Consider the following 23,517-nt stretch of genomic DNA (forward strand, 5'->3'; position numbering starts at 1 on the left):
GGGGGGGAGAGAGGCGGATCTATGAGCCAAGTGGTAGTTGGTGTCAGCAATTGCAAAAATAAAAATTAAAAATCTGGCATATCTACGGACTTCACTAGTACAAGAGTACACTATGGCTGAGCCAAGCTCCAAGGCAAACATCTCCCATGAACGACAATGGCACATCCTGCTGCAGCAGGAACGAAAGGTTTCGTTTGCAGGCCAAGGGGATGTTTATGAAAGGCAGGGATTTGGAACTCAAACTGACGCCAGAAACAGTGCAAACGGATCCTGGCATGCTTTCTCACAGCAGGCCTCTTTGTCAGCACCCCAGGACTGCCAGCTACACCGAGAGGGTGTGAATGAAAGCCAGAGACCCAATGCTGAAAGCATTCAGACGGCACATTTTCAGGTAATTGCTGCCTCTAACTCTCATTCATTTCAAAGACAACCTTGTTGGAGTTTTGCAGTTTAACTTTTATGCCTTCTTTATTATTGTATTTTGTGAGGACATCTAGGGTAGTGTTTAAGAAAGGCAAGGAAGTTGACAGAAAGAGGAGGTTTCTGCAGAAAACAGAGGTTACTAAAGGCACTCTCTCCCCATGCTCAGTCTCAGTGACATGTAGCAAAGCATTTAGCCCAGAGATGGGGAATTGTTGGCCCTCCCAATGGTGTTCCCAGCCAGCATGGCCCATTGTCAAGGGATGATAGGATTTGTAGTCCAACAATATCTGAAAGGCAATATTTCCCATGCTTGAAACGGACCCTAAGGCATATATATGCAGCATATATTTCCACTGAGAAAATGGCATGCAAAACTTACCTGTATCTAAGAAGATGAGTGAATCAGTGGCTGCCCTAATAGTTTGTGCAAGAGGTGGAGGAGGAGCAAACTGCAACAATGCAGAGGAAAGACCTACAAGATTCAGTGCAGAATGAAGGGAAGGCTCAACCCCCCTGTATTTTCTCCTGCTATAATGCCTGTCCCACTCATTCATGTTAGGTAGCAACATGGCCCCCCAACACATCCTTCCAAAGGCGTTTGGTTCTAGATATGTGTTCCTGACACAAATTGCAAAAATGGAAAACTGCCACCTTCTCCCTCACTTTGATTCTATCTACCAAAAGGCAGTTATCCTGTGTTTAGGGACAACTCAATTCCTGTTCATGTAATGGGCTAGTTCGCACATCACAGTAAGCCAAACTGAACTGCTCACATTGTTCCCATTTTGCCCTCCCTGGCCTGGAACAAAGAGCGACCAACCACAAGCCTTGGCTTAGTGTGACATGTGAACCAGCGCTCATGCGGTGTGCTCTATCACTTGTGCGCTGTTTGTTCCCGGTGAGCTGTGGCTTACGGCTGACCATGGTATGTGAAATGGGTTGGGTCAACTGCTGCCAAAATGGTAGCTTGCAGGGGAGGGAATACCTGAAAACCCTGTGCACACTGATGTAGTTGTACGAGAACTGCATTAGCCTTGATGTTCAGAAACAGAGTCAATACCCTGGTTTCCAGACGCAAGGGAAGCCATTTCTATAGCTTCCCTGGTTGGTGGAAGCAGTAAACCTCTGAATGCTAATTGCTGGGAATCACAAGTATTGCACTCAAGTCCTGCTTCTGAGTGACTGATTCCAAAATGCATATGACTGGTCACTGTAAGAACAGGAAGTTGTATTAGATAGGACACTGGCCTGCTCCATCAGGCTGCTCTTATCTTTTCATAGTGCATAGAATCAGGGACTGTTGCAGGCTAATCCAGAACAGGAACGCAGAGAGAGAGACCCAAACAATGAAGCAGAAAGAAGCAACTTCACGAATCAGATCCATGTCTCTCGGCAGGTAAGGGAAGATGACACACTTGAAAGAGATGGCGCAGGTCTACTTGTTTTAAGGAGTTGCATTCCATCCAACAAGCCCTCAAGTCCAGGGGCTTGATCTCACATGCAATGCAATATATCCCCAGCTTGGGACAAGTTTTTGTGCATCCTCATCTTCTGCACACCTCAAGAGCACAGAAGTGGCCCATCTGCCACACTTACCAAGGCCGCCTGCTGCTACCACGCGGCCACCCAAGCGGCCAGCCACGAAGTCAGCCCTCTTGTCCCTCATGCGGATGGCACGGCTCAGCCGATTCCAGGACCCTGGATGGGAGATGGCGGAGAGGAAGAACTCAGCTCACTGTGGAGGGAGAGGAACTAAGACTAAAGGGGAGGACAACTCAGTTGGCCAAGAACCTATGAATGCCAAGATGGATCTTGACTAAAGGGCTCTAATTTGGGTATTTGCATCTCTTGACATGGACAAGATAGTTTAACGGAGAGACGACTCACAATCCTTATCTACCCATCTTAAAAGGTAAAGGGACCCCTGACCATTAGGTCGTCGTGGCTGACTGGGGTTGCGGCGCTCATCTCGCTTTATTGGCCGAGGGAGCCGGCATACAGCTTCCGAGTCATGTGGCCAGCATGACTAAGCCGCTTCTGGCGAACCAAAGCAGCGCACGGAAATGCCGTTTACCTTCCCGCTGGAGCAGTACCTATTTATCTACTTGCACTTTGTCATGCTTTCGAACTGCTAGGTTGGCAGGAGCAGGGACCGAGCAATGGGAGCTCACCCCGTTGCGGGGATTCAAACCACCAACCTTCTGATTGACAAGTCCTAGGCTCTGTGGTTTAACCCACAGCGCCACCTGTGTCCCTATCCACCCATCTTAAGAAGGGGCAATAATCAGTTAATCTCAGGGAGTTCAGTTCCCTGTCTTCACTCACTCTGCGGTGAAATGTGATGTTGGATAGCCAGGGAAGGCCTTATGTTGGAGCTCATCAGTCTTTGGTGCCCAGATGTTATTGACCTGCAGTTCCCATCATCTTCGGCCATCTTAGCCTTCATGTAAAGGGAAGTCTATTGCTAAGATGTTTTCAGCCAGGGGTGATGGGAGCTGCAGTCCAACAACATGGAGAGGACCAGAGTTCAAGATGGCTGCCTTATATCAGTGTTTCCCAAACGTTTTTGGGCAACGGCACACCTGTTTACTGAAAAAAAATCTCGCGGCACACCACCATTAAAGCCCCGCCCCGTGACGTCAGCGCGCAGCGTCACGCCGGGAGGGACGCACAAAAGTGAAAGTTTTTCCCCTCCCCCTTGCCGGGGAACCTCCAAGCTTTGGGCAGGCAGGCAGGCAGAGCTGGGAAGGGGGTTTCCAGGGGACACGGCAGCTCCTCGAAAGGCTTCTCTCAGCTGCGCTCAATCCTCCTCGGAGAGGATTTCCCCTCCGGTCCCATGCCTTCGTTTGGGGCATCGCTCCGGCTGCTCCCTCTCCCGCCGCGCAGGAGCGATGCCTCTCTCTGGCTCTCCCTCCGCGCAGGCTGAGGGAGGGAGGGAGGTGCGCGTGTGACCCGTCTCTGCTGGGAGACCAAACCCAGCGAGGCAGAGTCGCACGGAGGCGCCCAGGCAGCGCTGCCGGCTGCGAGGAGGAGCGCCAGGCAGCAGCAGGAGGCGCGGCCTCTCCTCGCCGCCGCCGCCCCGCCTCTCGCCGCCCGACTCGCCTGCCTCCCTCCAGGCATCTCGCGGCACACCAGCCGATGTCTCACGGCACACTCGTGTGCCGCGGAACACCGGTTGGGAAACACTGCCTTATATGGTATTGCCTGGGAAGTGAACGTGTGACTAGGGCTGAAACACAAGGAGTTGCTGAGTTGCTTAGGGCTGTTGTGCCATGACTTTCAGGCAAGAGTTGCTGTCAATCCATCGCAGTCTCTGAGTTAAACCCACTTTTCTTTAAACAGGCACAACATGACTCCAGCTTACCCTCCTCCAAGTCAAACATCTCCACAGTGTTGACAAAGTGGGGCCGGGAGTAGAAGTTGTGGGGTCCCGGTTGCTGCAGCCCTCCCAGGCTGAAAAAGCAGCCGTCCAACGTGGCACAGCTGGCAAAGGCACGCCGGCTGGGCACACTCGGGTAGCGGGTCCAGCTCTTCACTTCCAGATCCAGGGCTTCGAAGGCCGTTACGGGCAGCTTGCCTTGCCTTCCTCCTGTGGGAAAAGGAAACGCCAAAATACTACTTCAGCCACCCGTATTGGTTCCAAAGGGCAGTGGCTGAGGATTCTGGTGCAGAGAGAAAGGCCTGGGGACTAATAGCGCAACCCACACCATGTCTACTCGGATGTCAGTTCTGTCGGATATAAGAGGGGTTACTTTTCAGGTAAGCGGGGTTACTCAGCCTCTCCACTTAACAGCTGATGTGCTTTCCTGCTTTCCTGTGTGTCCTCCAAACTCCTGCTGGCCTCAGAGCTTCAATTCTAGTTGTGGATATTTTTGGATACAGTATTTTTGGTATGGATTGAAGAGAGAGCAGCAGAGAGGGCGTTTAGAGGGTGCTCCCCACTTTATGCAACTCTGTTTATGCGTGCGGGGGCCTGGAACATTACCTTGTAAGTAGGAGAGTCACCTGTACAGTGGTACCTCGGGTTAAGTACTTAATTCGTTCCGGAGGTCCGTTCTTAACCTGAAACTGTTCTTAACCTGAAGCACCACTTTAGCTAATGGGGCCTCCCGCTGCTGTCGCGCCGCCGGAGCACGATTTCTGTTCTCATCCTGAAGCAAAGTTCTTAACCTGAAGCAATATTTCTGGGTTAGCGGAGTCTGTAACCTGAAGCATATGTAACCTGAAACGTATGTAACCCGAGGTACCACTGTATAACAACTTGAGCCTACATTGGCGGGGTTCACAGCCTCAATACCCCAAAAGGCTATTGCTTCTCCCATAGCCACAGCCCTGGATTTGAGTAAAGATCCAGCAGGGCTGTCTGTCTGTCTGTCTGTCTGCTGCTTTTCATCTAAGCCACATCCCTCCCACTCTCAACTCTGGCTTTTGTCCTTCTCGGGATCTGCGAGCCAATTATAATGGTTTTGGTTCGCCCATCTAGCCGATTAGTTAACTAAGCATTGCTTCCTTACTTCTTACCCATCACGTAGATCTTGCTCCCGTGCAAGAAAGTGAAGGCCCCATAGCAGGGGGTGGGCATTGGAGGCAGGGGCTGCCAGTGATCCTTTGCCGGGTCATACATTCGCACCAGAGCTTGTGGAGAGGTGTCTGCACCCATCCCGCCTAGAGCGTAGACAACACCATCTGGAAATGAAGAGGGAAGAGGCAGGTGACGGAGGCTGGCAGACGACGTTAAAAAAAAGCAGTGAGTGTACATCAGGCAGCAGACAACATAACAAGGTCATAAAAATAGTCACTGCCGTGTGTAATCACTGTCTAGCTTCCGACAGTAACCAACCCAGAACACGAGAGTGAGAAGTGCAGAATAAATTACAGGGCACTGAAACAATACCTTTGGCCCTCCAGGTATTGGCCATGCTTGCTGGGGCTGATGGGCAGTGTCCCCACACCTGCACTAAAATAAGGACTCTGTGAAATTCAAAACGTGACTAGCAGAGGCTGAAGGATATCCAAATCCTAAAGCAAAGGTGTCGCACAAGGTCCAGGGGGCAGACAGGTCTTTTGAGTGCTGTGTAAGACCTGCGGAATTGCAGCACACTTCTTAGTAAACTGTCTTAAAGGTCAGGGACGTGGATGCCTTTAATAGTTAAAGGTAAAGGGACCACTGACCATTAGGTCCAGTCGTGGCCGACTCTGGGCTCATCTCGCTTTATTGGCCGAGGAAGCCGGCATACAGCTTCCAGGTCATGTGGCCAGCATGACTAAGCCGCTTCTGGCGAACCAGAGCAGCACACGGAAACGCCTTTACCTTCCCGCCAGAGCAGTACCTACTTATCTACTTGCACTTTTTGGCGTGCTTTCAAACTGCTAGGTTGGCAGGAGCTGGGACCGAGCAACGGGAGCTCACCCCGTTGCAGGGATTCGAACCGCTGACCTTCTGATCGGCAAGTCCTAGGCTCTGTGGTTTAACCCACAGCACCACCCGCGTCCCTGCCTTTAATAGACAGTAGGACAAATCCACTAAGTCTGCCGTTGCATGCCACAGCAATGCGCTATATATGTTTTACCATAATATATTTTAATTATAACCATGTTATGAATATTCAAGAACAGAGAATGCATCAGAACAGGCTGGAACTACTTTTCCGAACGTTAGCATCTTAAGGGAGTTTTGAAGTAAAAAATTGTTGCAATATATAGCTACCTACTCAGACTTGCGTGCATGAAAGGGCTAACCTGAGCCCAATGCTCAGGTGGCAAGTGGGTGTGGCTCAGCAGTCTGCACCCCTTTTTCCTCTCTTCGTGCTTTCTGGAACAAGTGAAGCAGCCATGCGGCCATGGCTCCCTGCAAGTCAACTGAATCTCTCTAAAAGGAGATTTTATAGCCTGCATCTTTTTTAACTGCATGACTCTTTTGTAAGCCTGCATCTTTTTTAACTGCATGACTCTTTTGTAAGGAAATCAAGTCCTTTTCTTTCAAGTTGTTTGGAACCTTATTTCATCTTTATTTTACCGCCAACAAATGGGTGTAACTTCTGGAAACTCTGCAAGTAAAATCTTCACTTATTTGCAAAGCTAAGTGTCTGTGATTTATTCTAGCCTAAGTAGTTTTGCTGGGTCACTGGGTGACCCCGGGCCAGTCACTGTCTTTCAGCCTAACCTACCTCACAGGGTTGTTGTGGGGATTAAATGAGATGGGGGGAAAACCATGTATGCTCCTTGGAGGAAAAAGTGGAATAGAAATGCAATAAATAAATAATCCTAGATGCATCATGCTCTGCCATGACAACTCTGAGCTTGCCTTGCCCCCTAAATTCTAAATATGGATGGTGGGGAGGGAAAAGCATAGGATAAAACTTCTGAGAACTCCTTAGCTTTGTGCTGCTTTCGTTAAGGTAATTCATATGCAAAAAAAAAAAAAAAACCTTCAGCGGGAAAACCACCTCAATTCCACTGGCCTACTGTTCTACCTTCATGCATCTACAAGCAAAGGCAAGTCTATTGCAAAGATGTTTTCAGCCTGGAGTTTGCAAAACCTATACTCTTGCGTTTCTGTGCTGAAGACAGGTAGATAAAGGCTTTGTTTCCTAATGCTCCTACCTTGGATCTCCCATAACAAAGTAAAACACACGCCTATTTCAACAGGTCTAAAGACTCCTCTTTAATCCCAACTTGCTGCATGGTACCCAATTCTAATCGTTTGGAAACATTAAAGTCAGGTGGTTACCAACCAGTCCATGGGCACATCTGCAAACTGGAGAAAATGTACCTGCACAAACACTGCAACACACACACACACCCATTGCAATCACACAAGCACAACTGAAGGCTTCTTTCAAGTCTAATTTCAGAAGGGCAAGAGTGGGGTGGTGGTGGAATCCTGTGGCTGCCAGGGAAGGCCTCTAAGTGGCACCTGTTGCTTAGCTGATGTAATTATGTCATTTGTATACTGTTTTAATTTATGTTGCACCTTGCTCTGGGATTTGTGCAAAAAGAGTGTTATAAATATATGCATATAATTTAAATTCTGTGTGTGTTGGCAACCCGTGCCACAGGGCAAGAGTGGGGAACCTATACCCCTTCTCCAAAATCTCATTAGTCTAATAATAATAATAATAATTTATTATTTATACCCTGCCCATCACTGTATTAAAATACAGTGGTCTGTTAAACATTAAAAGCTTCCCTAAACAGGGCTGCCTTCAGATGTCTTCTAAAAGTCTGGTAGTTGTTCTTCTCTTTGACATCTGGTGGGAGGGCGTCCACAGGGCGGGTGCCACTACCGAGAAGGCCCTCTGCCTGGTTCCCATCGTTCTCCCCCTCTAAGGCGATCAGATGGAATGGAGGAAAAAGACTGCTGCAGAAGCAGGAATTCTGACACACAGAACATTTTTCTCACCTCTACGCAATAAGCTGCAGCTCCCCAATCCCATCTGACACAGAGCCGTCAAAGATAATTAAGTTCTGTCTCCGGCATCTGCACTCTTCTTTTTCTCTTGCAAAACCAAGCACTGTCCTGCTTGCGGGCTTCTAATAGGCATCTGGTCAGTCACTGTGAGACGGGCCTGATCCAGCAGTACTCGTATTATGGTTTTTTTCTTTGATTGCACTGTTAAGTCCTTCATCCCTGTCGAATCATACATCTATCCTTTTGGTGAAATAAACCAGCACCTTTTAATGGGCTCCCCTCACTGCACATTAACACCTCTGACCTTTCAGCTAAGTTACTGTAAAAAAAGAAAATATTTTATAGCCCTCCAGAGGATTTGGTGAGCTCCATAACCCAGGTAAATCTGTAAACAAAAGTAGCGGCTTCTCCTCGTCACTTATTACAGATCCCTGCTTCAAAATGATCCTGGAGTTTGTGGCAAACCTACCAATTTACCCCGAGGTTTTGAGCGGATTTAGTTCCAGCAATAAAGCTGGGGGAACTTGACCCCCATCTAATCTGGTGTAGTGAATCACATTCTGGAGTGTAACTGGATTGGGAACGAAGGGGAAGCTGGAAGCAGCCGTTAGGGTTTGTCAGTAAAAGCTGACAATCGGGGGCGGGGGGGGGGGGAGATAGACGTGAGCCAAGGTTAGAAAAAAGGCCTACAAGATGAGAAGTTTCTGGGTGAAAATAATAAAAATAAGGGGTGTAGGAATAAGTTGACACCGCTGCGCTCACTATCAAGCTTAGCTTGATATTTATTTTTCCTCCCTCCCTGAGCGCTCAAGTTGATTCTAATCCGTCTCCCATGGCATTCACCTTTTAAGGCTTCCACTGCCCATTCGGAAGGTGGGGAAGTACAGTGGTACCTCGGATTAAGTACTTCATTCATTCCGGAGGTCCGTACTTAACCTGAAACTGTTCTTAAAGCACCACTTTAGCTACTGGGGCCTCCTGCTGCCGCCACGCCTCCGGAGCACGATTTCTGTTCTCAACCTGAAGCAAAGTTCTTAACCTGAAGCATTATTTCTGGGTTATCGGAGTCTGTAACCTGAAGCGTATGTAACCTGAAGCGTATGTAACCTGAGGTACCACTGTATTCATGGGGAAATCAAGACACTAGCTTCCCAAGTGACCCCTGGTGGGAAGAGGCTCCCTAACCCTCTGACTCCATTCCTCACACTGAGCTAGACCTGTCCTTTATCTTGTACTTCCATCTTCCCACCTCCACCAAGCATAGCTGTCAACTTTTCCCTTTTCTTGCAAGGAATCCTATTCAGAATAAGGGAATTTCCCTTAAAGAAAGGGGAAAGTTGACAGCTATGCCACCAAGACACTGCCCTCTGGCAGGCCCCCCAGTACCTGCCCTTCCCCAAACAACGCCCCCACTTGCTTCCCAACGTGATCAGCAACAAACATCTCAGGGATACCAGGCAATCACATCGAATTACACTCGCCGCATTGTATCCCTGGAGACGCCATGGCAACCCAGCCATGCTGCCAAGTTCTGCTTCTCGTGAAGCCTGCCCGCCGTTCTGCAGACAGCAGACTCAGAGACACGCCCCTCTCCAAATCTGAGATTGGGGGGACTGCAGGAGAATCAGTTATGAAGGGACCGTCATATTTCTTGCAGATAAGCACTCTCTCTCTCTTCCTGCGTTCCTCCCCAACCCCCAGTGCGCAGGGCTGGCGAGATCAAAGTGCGGCTGGGAGAGGTGATGGTGACCAAAAGGGTACAATCTTCTTGTCCCAGATCCCAGTAGAGGCCTGGGAACAGTACGTTTCCGAGCACAATTAAAAGTGTTGGTGCTGACCTTTAAAGCCCTAAGTAAACAGCCTCGGCCCAGTACAGTGGTACCTCTGGTAATGAACTTAATTCGTTCCGGAGGTCCGTACTTAACCTGAAACCGTTCTTAACCTGAAGCACCACTTTAGCTAATGGGGCCTTCTGCTGCTGCCGGAGCACCATTTCTGTTCTCATCCTGAAGCAAAGTTCTTAACCCAAGGTACTATTTTTGGGTTAGCAGAGTCTGTAACCTGAAGTGTATGTAACCTGAGGTACCACTTTATACCTGAAGGAGTGTCTTCCACCCCCATCGTTCAGCCCAGACACTGAGGTCCAGCGCCAAGGGCCTTATGGCAGTTCCCTCACTGGGAGAAGTGAGGTTACAGGGAATCAGAGGGCCTTCTCGGTGGTGGCGCCCGCCCTGTGGAACGCCCTCCCATCAGATGTCAAGGAAATAAACAACTATCTGACTTTTAGAAGACATATGAGGCAGTCCTGTTTAGGGAAGTTTTTAATGTTCGATGTTTCATCGTGTTTTTAATATTCTGTTGGGAGCTGCCCAGAGTGGCTGGGGAAACCCAGCCAGGTGGGTGGGGTATAAATGATAAATTATTATTGTTATTAGACGGGATGAGGAAACTTTAGGCCCGGGGTCTGGGTGCAATCCTCTAGGCCCTCTCCACAAACCTCACCTGCTCCCTAGGCCTCAGCACCTCTCATTAGCCCTTCCCTGCACCTTCCTCAAATGTCTTTGCCTGGCTGGAATATGTCATCAAATGGCAACGATGCCTCTTGCTTGCTTGCTTGGATGAAGAGTGCATGTGTGGAAAGAAACCTCTGGCTTTTGTGCGGCTGGAACGTAGCTTACTGCTCAAAGGTAAAATCTGTGGAACTCCTTCAACACAGAGCTGCCCCCAGCAGCTTCAACTACGTATACAGTTTGCAGTCAATGCTAAAAACAACCTGCTTTAACCGGGCCTTTAACCCTTGATATGTGTGCTTCTAGGACCTATCTTGTTCCTTGGACTGCGATTCGCTTTAACGGATTCAATATTGTTGTTATCACCACAGTAATTTACTAATAACTTGCTGCTATTAGTAAATTTATTGCCCGCCCTTTCGCCAAGCAGGTCCCAGGGCAAGTTATGAGAATTTAAAATTCAGGATTGAAAACAGTTAAAACAGATGGCAGTCACGGAATACTGAGTTTTAAATTGTTGTAACCTGTTCTGTGACCTGCTGGTCAAGGAAAATGGAACCCAAATATGAAAAAAAAAGATTAAAAGGCATGTCCAGAGCAATTAAATTCTAGACGATTAAGGATATAGCATTCAGGCCATTAGAGTTTTTGAATTGTTAACTCTGTGAAGTTGAGATCGATAGACATGTACTGTCTGGCTGCAATGTAAAAATTATTAAATGGACTGAATAAAATCAATGCGCCGACCCATGTTGGGGAGCCACAGATCAATGGAAGAGCACCTGCTTTGCATATATAAAGGTTCCAAGTTTAATTTTCGGCAACTCCACTTAAAATGTTGGTTGGGTTAGTGAATAGTTTGCCTGAGCACCTTAGGGCTGATATGACCAGTTGTATTCATGTTTTTTTAAAAAATTGAGTTTATGATTATTTCACCTTCACATCGAAAGCTGTGGCTTCTCATTTCTACTCTTAAGAGTTGCGGTGACTTCTCCAGCTGCTAGGTGCCGTGTGCACATCAACGGCAGGGATGTGGCAAAGTCACAACAAACTACTGCACAGTTGAATAAGCTTGCTTGGAGCTGTGTGCTAAAAATCAGTGCACCTTTGCTTTTGTTTTTCAAGGAGCCAGTATATTGCTTTTGAAAAAGACTTCGATAATATCACCTCCTTACATTTTACATTGCATTTTAATGTCACCCTCAATATTTTTCATAGAATCATAGAGTTGGAAGAGACCACAAGGGCCATCGAGTCCAACCCCCTGCCAAGCAGGAAACACCATCAGAGCACTCCTGACATATGGTTGTCAAGCCTCTGCTTAAAGACCTCCAAAGTAGGAGATTCCACCACACTCCTTGGCAGCAAATTCCATTGCCGAACAGCTCTTACTGTCAGGAAGTTCTTCCTAATGCAGTGTTTCCCAACCTTTTTTGGGCAAAGGCACACTTGTTTGATGAAAAAAATCTCGAGGCACACCACCATTACAGCCCCGTGACGTCAGCGTGCAGCGTCACGCCGGGAGGGACGCACGAAAGTGTAAGTTTCAATTTTTTTCCCTCCCCCTTGCCGGGGAACCTCCAAGCTTTGGGGGGGGGGAGGAGGCAGCAAAGCGAGGCAGGAAGGAGAGCGCGGCTTGGCTGGGTGAGCTTTGGCAGGGGCAGGGAATGAGAGCCGCGAGGCGGGCGCTGCGGACGGAGGCGCTGCCCGCCGAGCTCGCAGGCAGCCAGGCAGGCAGATGGCGAGAGCCCCGCGCTGGGCGGCCTCTCCTCGCCGTCGTCGCCCCGCCTCTCGCCGCCTGACTCGCCCGCCTCCCTCCAGGCAACATCTCGCGGCACACCAGGCAACATCTCGCGGCACACTAGTGTGCCGCGGAACAGTGGTTGGGAAACACTGTCCTAATGTTTAGGTGGAATCTTCTTTCTTGTAGTTTGGATCCATTGCTCCGTGTCCGCTTCTCTGGAGCATCAGAAAACTACCTTTCTCCCTCCTCTACGTGACATCCTTTTATATATTTGAACATGGCTATCATATCACCCCTTAACCTCCTCTTCTTCAGGCTAAACATGCCCAGCTCCCTTAGCCGTTCCTCATAAGGCATCGTTTCCAGGCCTTTGACCATTTTGGTTGCCCTCCTCTGGACACGTTCCAGTTTGTCAGTGTCCTTCTTGAATTGTGGTGCCCAGAACTGGACACAGTACTCCAGGTGAGGTCTGACCAGAGCAGAATACAGTGGCACTATTACTTCCCTTGATCTAGATGCTATACTCCTATTGATGCAGCCCAGAATTGCATTGGCTTTTTTAGCTGCCGCGTCACACTGTTGGCTCATGTCAAGTTTGTGGTCAACCAAGACTCCTAGATCCTTTTCACATGTACTGCTCTCAAGCCAGGTGTCACCCATCTTGTATTTGTGCCTCTCATTTTTTTTGCCCAAGTGCAATACTTTACATTTCTCCCTGTTAAAATTCATCTTGTTTGTTTTTGCCCAGTTCTCTAATCTGTCAAGGTCGTTTTGAAGTGTGATCCTGTCCTCTGGGGTGTTAGCCACCCCTCCCAGTTTGGTGTCATCTGCAAATTTGATCAGGATGCCCTTGAGTCCATCATCCAAGTCGTTGATAAAGATGTTGAATAAGACCGGGCCCAAGACAGAACCCTGTGGCACCCCACTAGTCACTCTTCTCCAGGATGAAGAGGAACCATTGATGAGCACCCTTTGGGTTCGGTCCGTCAGCCAGTTACAAATCCACTGAGTGGTAGCATAGTCAAGACCGCATTTTACCAGCTTCTTTACAAGAATATCATGGGGCACCTTGTCAAATGCCTTGCTGAAATCAAGGTAAGATTTCCTCCGCCCCGCCCCCCCGTCTTTATTTGCACAACAACCCTGCGAGGTGGAGCTGGCTGAAAGTGACTAGCTCAGGGTCTCCCAGTGAGCTTCATGGCTCTAGTCTGAGACTCTAGACACTACCTCACACTGACTCTCTTTCGCCTATGTATGGGGGGGGGGGTGGCGGTGGCAAAATAATGGAGAAATCTCAAAAGGCAGCAGGGAATATGTTGGAGGGGGCAGGCCAGAAGAGGATTTTCCAGAGGCCAAAGACCAGGACTTTTGCACCCTGCAAACTTCTTTGCCTTCCCTTCTTGAGGAACAATAGCAAATTTATGCTCCATAGCGCCATGCTAAAACACACGCCCTGAATGCAGAATGGCGCAGCCTCAATCCCTGGCATCTCCAGTTTAAAGAATCTGGTAGTAGGTGACAAGAAAAGCTTGTGCCCGAGGCCCTGGGAAGCCACTGCCTGAGCAAGATTGACAAAGCGCCTGACTTAATACCTGAAGGAGCATCTCCACTCCATCGTTCTGCCCGGATGCTGAGGTCCAGCGCCGAGGGCCTTCCGGTGGTTCCCTCACTGCGAGAAGCCAAGTTATAGGGAACCAGGCAGAGGGCCTTCTCGGTAGTGGCACCCGCCCTGTGGAACGCCCTCCCGCCAGATGTCAAAGAGCAGAACAACTACCAAACTTTTAGAAGACATCTGAAGGCAGCCCTCTTTAGGGAAGCTTTTAATGTTTAACAGACTACTGTATTTTAATACTTTGTTGGAAGCTGCCCAGAGTGGCTGGGGAAACCCAGCCAGATGGACGGGGTATTAATAATAATAATAATAATAATAATAATAATAATAATAATAATACTCTGCCCATCTGGCTGGGTTTCCCCAGCTACTTAAGGCAACTTCCTGGGCAGATTAAGCAAATTTGCATGGTGGTTGCAGAATGCAGTTGTTTGTGATAAAAAGTGCACTGCACACAGAACAGAGTAGACCTCTCCCTCCCTCCCTCCCTCTCTGTTGCCTCTAGTATTACCCAGCACCCAGCCGTTCAGAATCCTCTTTAAGTGAATGTATGGATGAGTTCAGCTTTCTGCAGAATGTTAGAAGAGTTCCTCAACCATTCAAAATCTGGGGAAACCCATCACCCATTTTTGTATATGGAAAGCAAACGGCCTACAGTATGTTTTCCTATGCAGTGGAGCTGAAACAGAGCAATGCTTGCTACCTTGGGAGCAAGCGTAGCTCTTTGCAGAAATCAGTACTGAGTTCAGAAAGCGGGGGTGGGGGTGGGGCAGTTCAACCACCTTAGGGCCTAAGTAGCCAAGATATCTTTATCCTGTATTCTCTAAGACACACTAAAAACAAACCAACCAGAGGAAACCATGATGCTCTCTTACAAAAATTCTCAAATCGCAGTCTAGCAAGTAGGGCACACCAACGAGTTGCAAAATAAAGCTTTTACTCGCCATTTTCCGACATGTTTGTTTGTTCTAATAAAAAGGCCCTGCCTCGCAGTGGATCTTGACATTTAGCCTGTGTTTTCATTCCCAGAAGACCCGCCACATATTTTAACCTCTCAGGTGCTTTGCTATCAGGCGAACACACACATACTTTTACCATTATTATTATTATTATTATTATTATTATTATTATTATTGAATTTTTGTTTGTTTTATCGGTTTTTTCTGACGGTGTTTGATTTGGGGTTTGTTTTATATTTTGAATTTTTTTTTTTTCATATTGCGGCTTGTTAGCCACTTTGGATTCAGTGAAAAGTATGCAGGATATTTGTTTTAAATGTGTGTGTGTATCTGTGGGAACTGCAGGAAAGTAGATTTCAGCTAAACATTAGGAGAAACTCCTAACCAGTAATAGCTGATAGTCAATGAAACAGACTCCTTTGGGAGGTGTTGGGCCTTTTAATGTGTAATGTTTCATTATGTTTTTATATATGTGGGAAAATGCCCAGAGTGGCTGGGGCAGTCCAGTCAAGTACAAATAATACAGTGGTACCTCGGGTTAACTGCAAGAAGATCAAACCTCTCCATTCTTAAGGAAATCAGCCCTGAGAGCTCACTGGAAGGACAGATCCTGAAGCTGAGGCTCCAATACTTTGGCCACCTCATAAGAAGAGAAGACTCCCTGGAAAAGACCCTGATGCTGGGAAAGATGGAGGGCACAAGGAGAAGGGGACGACAGAGGACGAGATGGTTGGACAGTGTTCTCGAAGCTACCAGCCTCAGTTTGACCAGTGGAAGACAGGAGTGCCTGGCGTGCTCTGGTCCATGGGGTCACGAAGAGTTGGACATGACTAAACGACTAAACAACAACAACAAACCTCGGGTTAAGAACTTAATTCGTTCTGGAGGTCCGTTCTTAACCTGAAACTGTTCTTAACCTAAAGCACCACTTTAGCTAATGGGGCCTCCCGCTGTGGCTGCGCTGCTGGAGCACGATTTCTGTTCTCATCCTGAAGCAAAGTTCTTAACCTGAAGCACTATTTCTGGGTTAGCGGAGTCCGTAACCTGAAGCGTCTGTAACCCGAGGTACCACTGTAAAATGATGGTGATGAAGATGATGGTGTAAGGAGTGCATCACTGGTCCATCTAACTCAGTACAGTGGACGCTCGGGTTGCGAACGTGATCTGTGCGGGATGCATGTTCGCAACCCACAGCATTCGCAACCAGTGTCTGCGCATGTTGCAATTCAGCGCTTCTGTGCATGTGCAAAGTGTGATTCAGCGCTTCTGCGCATGCGTGACTGCCGAAACCCGGAAGTAACCCATTCCGGTACTTCCGGGTTTCGGTGGTCCGTAACCTGAAAAAACGCAACCTGAAGCGTCCGTAACTCGAGGTATTACTGTATTATCTATGTTGAGTGGCAACAGCTCTGTAGGATCTCCAGTCCTACCTGGAGACACCAGGGATTGAACCTGGGGCCGTCTGCATGCAAGGCAGATGCTTTTCCACTGAGCCACTATGGCCCTTCCTGGCAATGACCTCCAGAGATGACCTCCAAGGTCCCTTTCAACTTCGTAACGCTAGGCTTCTCTGAGCTGCGCCAGCAGTAGGAACAAGCTCTCCCCCTCTCCTCCTGCACCAAGCAGCTCTGAGAAAGGGGCTGTTCTTGATCTTGCTCAGAGATGTTCTGATAACCAAAAACGTTTGTTTTTCACTCACTGCGAAGGAAAGTGGCAAGTTTAGGAATCCCCCGCTCTTCAGAGTCTCAAAAACGTGGCTATTCAATTCATGCATTTGACTAAAGTGTTAGCCCTGACTTGGCTGATGTACTTAGTATACTGTCTGCTTTTACATTGACATTTGCATTTAAATGAAATATTGCCCTTTGTGTTTTAATGCTGCTCCTCGCCCTGTTCACACAACAACGAGTGGGTTAGAAATAATCGAAATAAACAGATTGGGAGGATTCAACCATTCCATCAGCTCAAACATTTCAACCTGCCAGATGCAATGATGTGCTTTCTCCTCCCCCAGCGTGCTGATCTGGTGGGTTCCCCCAGACCCCCTTTTCTCCAAGCCCATTTGGGGTGGGGTCAGTGGGAGGAGAGGAGGAGAAAAGCCTTGTTGTGCTAGCAGAGGTCCTTGTGCTGGCTTCTGCTAGAAGAGATCATTAGCTGAATCTGGCCCATTGAGATTACAGGTGTCTCCCCTCCCCAACTGACTCGTACCACTGTATTCCTCTTTAGCTATATGCTCTGCAAATAAAAGCTTTTTTGAATATTTTAACAAGTGTTTGGACACGGTTTTAATTTCAAGAGTAGGAGTCAGCGTTGCACGTGATATTGGCTTCCTAGCTGCAAGTGTAATCAACTGAAAATCGCTACGGATTTAAAACTGCAGTGAAATCTATTTTAATGTTTTGTAATACGGAGGGGAGAACAGTTCTTGAACATAACAACCACAAAAACCACCCAAATATGGGCAAGAATAGTTTTTAAGGCCACAGTAAAAGGCCAACAGAGATGGTGGTCATAAATTTCCCTGGACGCACATTCTCCTTCCTAGTTTATCCTCGCAACAATGCCGTGAGGTTGAGAAGCAGCGATGGGCTCAGGGTCACGCAGTGAGCTTAGCGGCTGACCAGATCCACTCCCTCCTTCCCTTCTGGATCACACCGGGTACCTGCATAATGGAAGTGCAGCTTGGCTGAAGTTGCCCCAGATTCCGATTGACACTGAAGCTATTGGGTGCCTCTTTGAACTCCTGCAATACGCAATGAACAAAAGCCAGCAGACAGAGCTGCGCGTTTTGATCTCGCCTGGAAATTGCACCCAAGCCAAGCATTGATGAAAGGCGCTTGATGCTCTTTTCTGTGCCGCTTGTATAATACATTTCACCGAGCAAGAATTTTATCTTAAAGGGTATCAAGTTTGCGTTCACATTCTGAAGCAAGAAGACAGCCCGGACAACATATTTACAAACTTTCTTTTTAAAATGGATCTTACGGCCCCAAATATTTGGCCACATCCAACTGCAGTGCTCAGTGTGTGGAGCAGGTACAAAAGTTCCCACATTCCCAAACAGTGGTGGTGTCGTGGTTAAGAGTGTTGGACCAGGTCCTGGGTTCAAATCTTCACTTGGCCATTGTAGAGTCTGAAGGGGCCATGAGGGTCATAGAGTCCAACTCCCTGCAGTGCAGGAATCTTTTGCCCAACGTGGGGCTCGAACCCACAACCTTGAGATTGAGAGTCTCATGCTATACCAGTGAAGCTCTCAAGGTAACCTTGCGCCTGTCGCAAACTCTCAGCTTTACCTACGTCACAGGGTTTGTGGTGGGGATTAGAATCATAGAATCATAGAGTTGGAAGAGACCACAAGGGCCATCGAGTCCAACCCCCTGCCAAGCAGGAAACACCATCAGAGCACTCCTGACATATGGTTGTCAAGCCTCTGCTTAAAGACCTCCAAAGTAGGAGACTCCACCACACTCCTTGGCAGCAAATTCCACTGTTGAACAGCTCTTACTGTCAGGAAGTTCTTCCTAATGTTTAGGTGGAATCTTCTTTCTTGTAGTTTGAATCCATTGCTCCGTGTCCGCTTCTCTGGAGCAGCAGAAAACAACCTTTCTCCCTCCTCTATGTGACATCCTTTTATATATTTGAACATGGCTATCATATCACCCCTTAACCTCCTCTTCCTTCTCCAGGCTAAACATGCCCAGCTCCCTTAGCCGTTCCTCATAAGGCATCGTTTCCAGGCCTTTGACCATTTTGGTTGCCCTCCTCTGGACACGTTCCAGTTTGTCAGTGTCCTTCTTGAATTGTGGTGCCCAGAACTGGACACAGTACTCCAGGTGAGGTCTGACCAGAGCAGAATACAGTGGCACTATTACTTCCCTTGATCTAGACGCTATACTCCTATTGATGCAGCCCAGAATTGCATTGGCTTTTTTAGCTGCCGCTTCACACTGTTGGCTCATGTCAAGTTTGTGGTCAACCACAATGAGGAGTGGGGTGGGGGTACCATGTAAGAAGCCTTGAGCTCCTTTAAGCACGTAGGGTGCTAATTGGCTGGCCTTTGTGGCAATCATGAAGCAATTTCCCTCCTCAGCTTGAAGCTATGTTTCGAGTAAAAAAGTAAATAAATCGGGAAGCTGCCTTGTAAAGAGTCAAACTTCCAGTCCAACTATCTCTGTATTGGGTACAGTGAATGGCAGCAGCTCTCCTGGGTTTCAAGAAAGAGACATCTCTAGCCTTACCTTACCTAGAGATACTGGGGATTTAATTTATTTATATATTAATTCAATTTACTGTGTGTGGAGGGGGCGGAATACATAATAAATTATTATTATTATTATTGTTTAGGGAAGTTTTTAATGTCTGAGGCTGTATTGTTTTTAATATAAGGTTGGAAGCCGCCCAGAGTGGCTGAGGAAACCCAGCCAGATAGGCGGGGGATAAATAATAAATTATTATTATTATTATTATTATAAATCACCCATGTGGTGGAAGCGATGCTTTGTCCAAACCTGGAGTAAAGGTTTGTCTCCCCACCAAGAACAAACCTTGGTTACAGGCTCATGATTTCTTTGGAAGGGAGACAAACCATAAGCCCAGGTTGAGACAGAATGCTAAGACAAGCCATGGATTAGCTTCCTGGTATCGCAGCAGGAGAAAGGGCTAAAGCAGGCACAGTTTATACTCCATGCATCGGCGCACTGTGAATTCACCTTTAAAAGACATTTAGCCTTGACTGTGGTTTAAAGTGAGGTCCGGCATAAATGAATTAAAAGAGTTCAGGTTCTCGTGGAAAACAACTAAGTGCCAAATATTTTTTAAAGACAAAAACTTTCTGCGATTGCAGGAAATATCAGTGGCTATGTTTGCTAGCGTCAGATGAGTAAAAAAAACCAAAAACGGCCCAGAAAAGTAACACGTACACTTAAAATTCTTAGTGATGAAACTATTGTCTCCATGCCTATCAGACAAGGCTTCTGAATCTATTCCTGATTGTATGAAACACTGGAGTTTTAGGGTGGTTTAAAAAAGAAAGAAAGAAAAGAAAGCAAGGAAAGGGAGAGGAGGAAAGGGAAGAGGAAAGAGATAAGCAAAGAACTAAAAGGACTGCAACCAGCTCCAGAGACAACAGAGAGAAAATTGACACGCACACTAAAAAAGACTCTGAAAATGGAGAACAGATACCCTAAAAAATTCTAAGCGTGTCAAGCTTTTAATAAGCAATGTCTTCAGCTGCAGAAACTGCTAACTGCATATTACAAGGGAGGTTGTGAGTGCCAAGCTACACATTACGTGGGCAATTGATGAGCAGATATTCTGTTTCAGGGTGGGGTGGAGGATTTAGCTTTACAGCAGCTGTGGAAGGCTCCCAAATCTTATCAGAGCAGCAGTACTGGGTGAGGGAGTATTAAACCCTTCCACACTAGTTCCATCTATTTTTCCGATCTAAATTACCTCTCCTGAAGCTGTTGTTAAGTCCTGTAGGAGAGGAGAACTAGCCCAAGCCCCCCGCAGGGCTAACAAGATCTTAAGAACGTACAATTTTGGCGGAGGAAGTGCAGGTGGAAGGAGAGGTTTAGACACCCGCTTTCCCGGCACCCGGTCTCCAATCAAACTGGCAAGCTCCTTCAGCAGCATTGCATCAAAACCAGCAATGTTCGTTTTATTCATTTAAAAGCATTCTTATCACTCTCTTCAGCAGAAAGACTCTTAAGAGCTGCTTATGGAAAATAAGAAATAACAATAAAGCCCATGCCCTTGGGCTTATGATCTGAAAGACACAGCACAGAAAGAAAGGGCGATGGGGAGGGAAGAGGAAAGCAATGGAGCTCAGGCATCAATTCTCAAAGTTCTTGTCGTCATCAGCTGGGAATGGAAACGGTTCAGGGAGGTGGAGTTTGGAGTCAAAAGGAGCTAATCTCTCAGCAGAGCCAATGGAGCGGCCCTGCTTCTCATTTCTGCCTGTGTCACAGCCTAGTGGGACTGCAAATTTCACAAGATAATATCACAATATGATAAAAGCAGGGGTATATCTGTTGCCATCTGCATGTTTCCATCGGGAGGAGCATAGAAAGAGGACAATGTCCTTCAGTTTGTTAAACCTGCTTTAAGTCGTTTACACTCAACTCTTCTCTTGTATATTATTTACTACAAAGCTCAATGACTAAGCTCTTTAGCGACGAAATGTCTGAACGATCTCCGAGCACTGGACCACTGGTATATCACAAATGGAATCATTATTACTGTGTTGTTCAAGATAAAATCTATTTTTGAAAGAGAAGAAATGAGCGCAGAACCACTGATGTATCACATGCGAACTGTTTATTTACTGTGTTTGCAATTGTTTAAGATAAAACCTATTTGGGAAAGAATTACTTTTGCCATTTTTATGGATGTTTATTATTTGTTTACAGGTAGTAGCCTTGGTGATAATTATCTTCTGTCAATCACAGCATATCACCACCCTGTCCATTGTTTTATTGCAGCCTAATGTTAACAGCAGCTACAAGGTGATGGTCGAGAAAGAGGCTGAATAATGGGTGTCACGTGTAAATGTATAGTTTGGCCATAAGAAACAAAACAAACAAGAACAATATTTGTAAGGCTTTCCTGTTGTAATAAAAAAAATTAAGGTCTTATATATATACTAAATGTTCATAAATGTACCAACCAAGCACAAATATAGATAAGTGGACCACATGTCTGGAGCAGCACAGAAAGACCGTCTTGAAACCATTTTGACTTCCAAACTGACCAAATGTTTTCTCTGCAAGGAGGGAGGGGGTGAGGGAACCTTCCCATTGTCTCATGAATTGGGTAATCTCCTTCTCAAAGGAATGGCCAGACTACTGGGAAAGGCAATCAGATAAGGCATTATTAACCTGGCAGACAGGAAAACCAACAACGTTCAAATTTCTGTTGTAGACCGCCTTTTCTGTGATGTAGGTATGATGTTTGTGAGGGGTGGTCTTGGGTTACACCCTTTCTGTGATGTATGTATGATGTATGGAGGGGTAGTCTTGAGCTCCAGGGCAGGGAATTTAAAATGTCTATATAAGGGCAGGCACACCTTGGTTCTGGGTCCTCCTCCGTCCTCCTGCATGTGAGGGGAGCACCCTGTTGCAACAGCTTTAATAAAGACCAGGCTTACTAGCTGCTTTGCTTCTCAATATTCTCTGGTTGGCCTCTGCTATTTTCTCCTACGGATCGGGAACCCACTTAAGGACTCTATATGGGCTCTTGGATACCCCATAAGGGAAGATGGGCAGATTTTGTTTACAACACTGTCTGGAGACAAATCCTTCTTGCCCAAGCTGACCAAACGTGAATCTCAGGCCTGATTTGAACGCGATGCTGGATCAGCAAGAAAAACTTACCTATGTGACACTGTATATGCCCAGCATCTTATTAAAATCGTGTTGCCTTCCCTACAGAAATGGGAGTCAGCACACATTTCAGGGATTCATAGCCCAAGAAGGCTCTAAGCTTATGCACCAACACTGCACATAGATCAGCTAAGGACCCAGCATAGCTTGGATCCCCACCTTTTAGCAAAGGCGTTTCCGAGGCAGGTTGCAAAGTGACAAAATTAAACATGGGAAAACATTGCAACGGAGAAGCCATCAGGCTTTCTTTTAAAAGCAGCGGAGTAAGCGGCTTTTGAAATGGAGCACCAGGTGTGTGCAATTGCACTTAAGTTATTCCTCCCTGCCTGACTCCCATTAAAGAAACCCGAAACTCCATTCATCATGCAACGAGTGCTTAATTAAAGAAGCAGCTAATATACCAACAGCAACTCATTTGCCGAGTGTGGGTCCTTGTGAGGTCAAAAGGACACTATCTGTACATAAGAAACAGGCTTGGAGAAACCCTAAGGTTTGTAGAGGAACAAAAAAATGAGGGGGCTGAAATAGACCAATGACAACTGAATAAGCTCCGTGGAACAGAACGCTGATGAGGAATCAGTGAAACTGCGGCAGGGCAGAATGGAGCGTCCTGATGAGGGTGTGGCTGGTTGGTGGCCTGACCAGGAGAACCATGCTGCAAAAATTTGTTGCAGATCCCTAATGCTCAGAACAAAAAACACACTGAGGGATTCTTGTTCCACATCATGCTACTCTGCTTAGCTACACGAGAGCAAATCTGCACCTACCTTTCTCTTTTTTAAAAAAGTATTTTTACTGAAAATTTTCGACATAAAATACAGTAAGAATCCAACCAGTCTACAGAACAAGAATATTATTTTAAAAAGGATATAAAAGCAAAAGAAAAGAGAGAGAGAAATGTATAAGGCCCTTTATCATATTTATATCTTATATAGTCATACCTTGGAAGTTGAACGCCTTGCGAGACCAACATTTTGGCTCCCCAACGTTGCAAACCCGGAAGTGATTGTTCCGGTTTGCAAATGTTCTTTGGAACCCGAACGTCCATCACAGCTTCCGATTGGCTGCAGGAGCTTCCTGCAGCCAATCGGAAGCTGTGCCTTGGTTCCAAATGTTCCTAGAATGGATTACATTCAGCTTCCGAGGTACGACTGTATATCCTGTCATTCATTCACATACGAAGAGACAGACCCTCCTGTCTCCCACCTTGGAGCTTCTTCTTCCGGGACTCAGCTATGTAGCTGCAAATAGAACATTTTAAGTGTGTTCTAAGTGCATTATACAAGTGTGATGCTAGATGGTGCTGGTGAGCTAATGGAAAATGGCATATATATTTTTGTAAAAAAAAATTAAAGCATTTTCACAGCGTCTTTTAAAGCCCTAAACGGCCTCGGTCCAGTATACCTGAAGGAGCGTCTCCACCCACATCGTTCTGCTTGGACACTGAGGTCTAGCGCCGAGGGCCTTCTGGCGGTT

General features: G+C 46.9%; 1 protein-coding gene and 2 long non-coding RNA genes across 11 annotated transcripts in view; 2 read left to right on the forward strand and 1 right to left on the reverse strand.

Annotated features, from left to right (window-relative positions):
- Nucleotides 1-22,525, forward strand: LOC308581385. Its single transcript, XR_014005039.1, has 2 exons — nt 1-391; nt 21,142-22,525. It is a non-coding gene; the product is annotated as an uncharacterized lncRNA (long non-coding RNA).
- LOC308581308 overlaps nt 1-23,517 on the forward strand; it is a 129,185-nt gene that overhangs the window by 61,756 nt on the left and 43,912 nt on the right. The gene's annotated exons all lie outside the window — the stretch shown is intronic.
- The window catches only part of KLHDC8B (kelch domain containing 8B), a 43,614-nt gene that overhangs the window by 1,299 nt on the left and 18,798 nt on the right, over nt 1-23,517 (reverse strand). For all 9 annotated transcript variants that reach the window (XM_081183340.1, XM_081183343.1, XM_081183338.1 and 6 more), the window contains exons 4-6: nt 4,945-5,109; nt 3,788-4,012; nt 2,020-2,121 (exon numbers count right to left, since the gene is read on the reverse strand). In XM_081183340.1, the coding sequence (XP_081039466.1) occupies nt 2,020-2,121; nt 3,788-4,012; nt 4,945-5,109 (492 nt within the window). The remainder of the gene's footprint in view (nt 1-2,019; nt 2,122-3,787; nt 4,013-4,944; nt 5,110-23,517) is intronic.

Source organism: Podarcis bocagei (genome assembly GCF_964188305.1).
Source record: "Podarcis bocagei genome assembly, chromosome: 2".
NCBI classification, from domain to species: domain Eukaryota; kingdom Metazoa; phylum Chordata; class Lepidosauria; order Squamata; family Lacertidae; genus Podarcis; species Podarcis bocagei.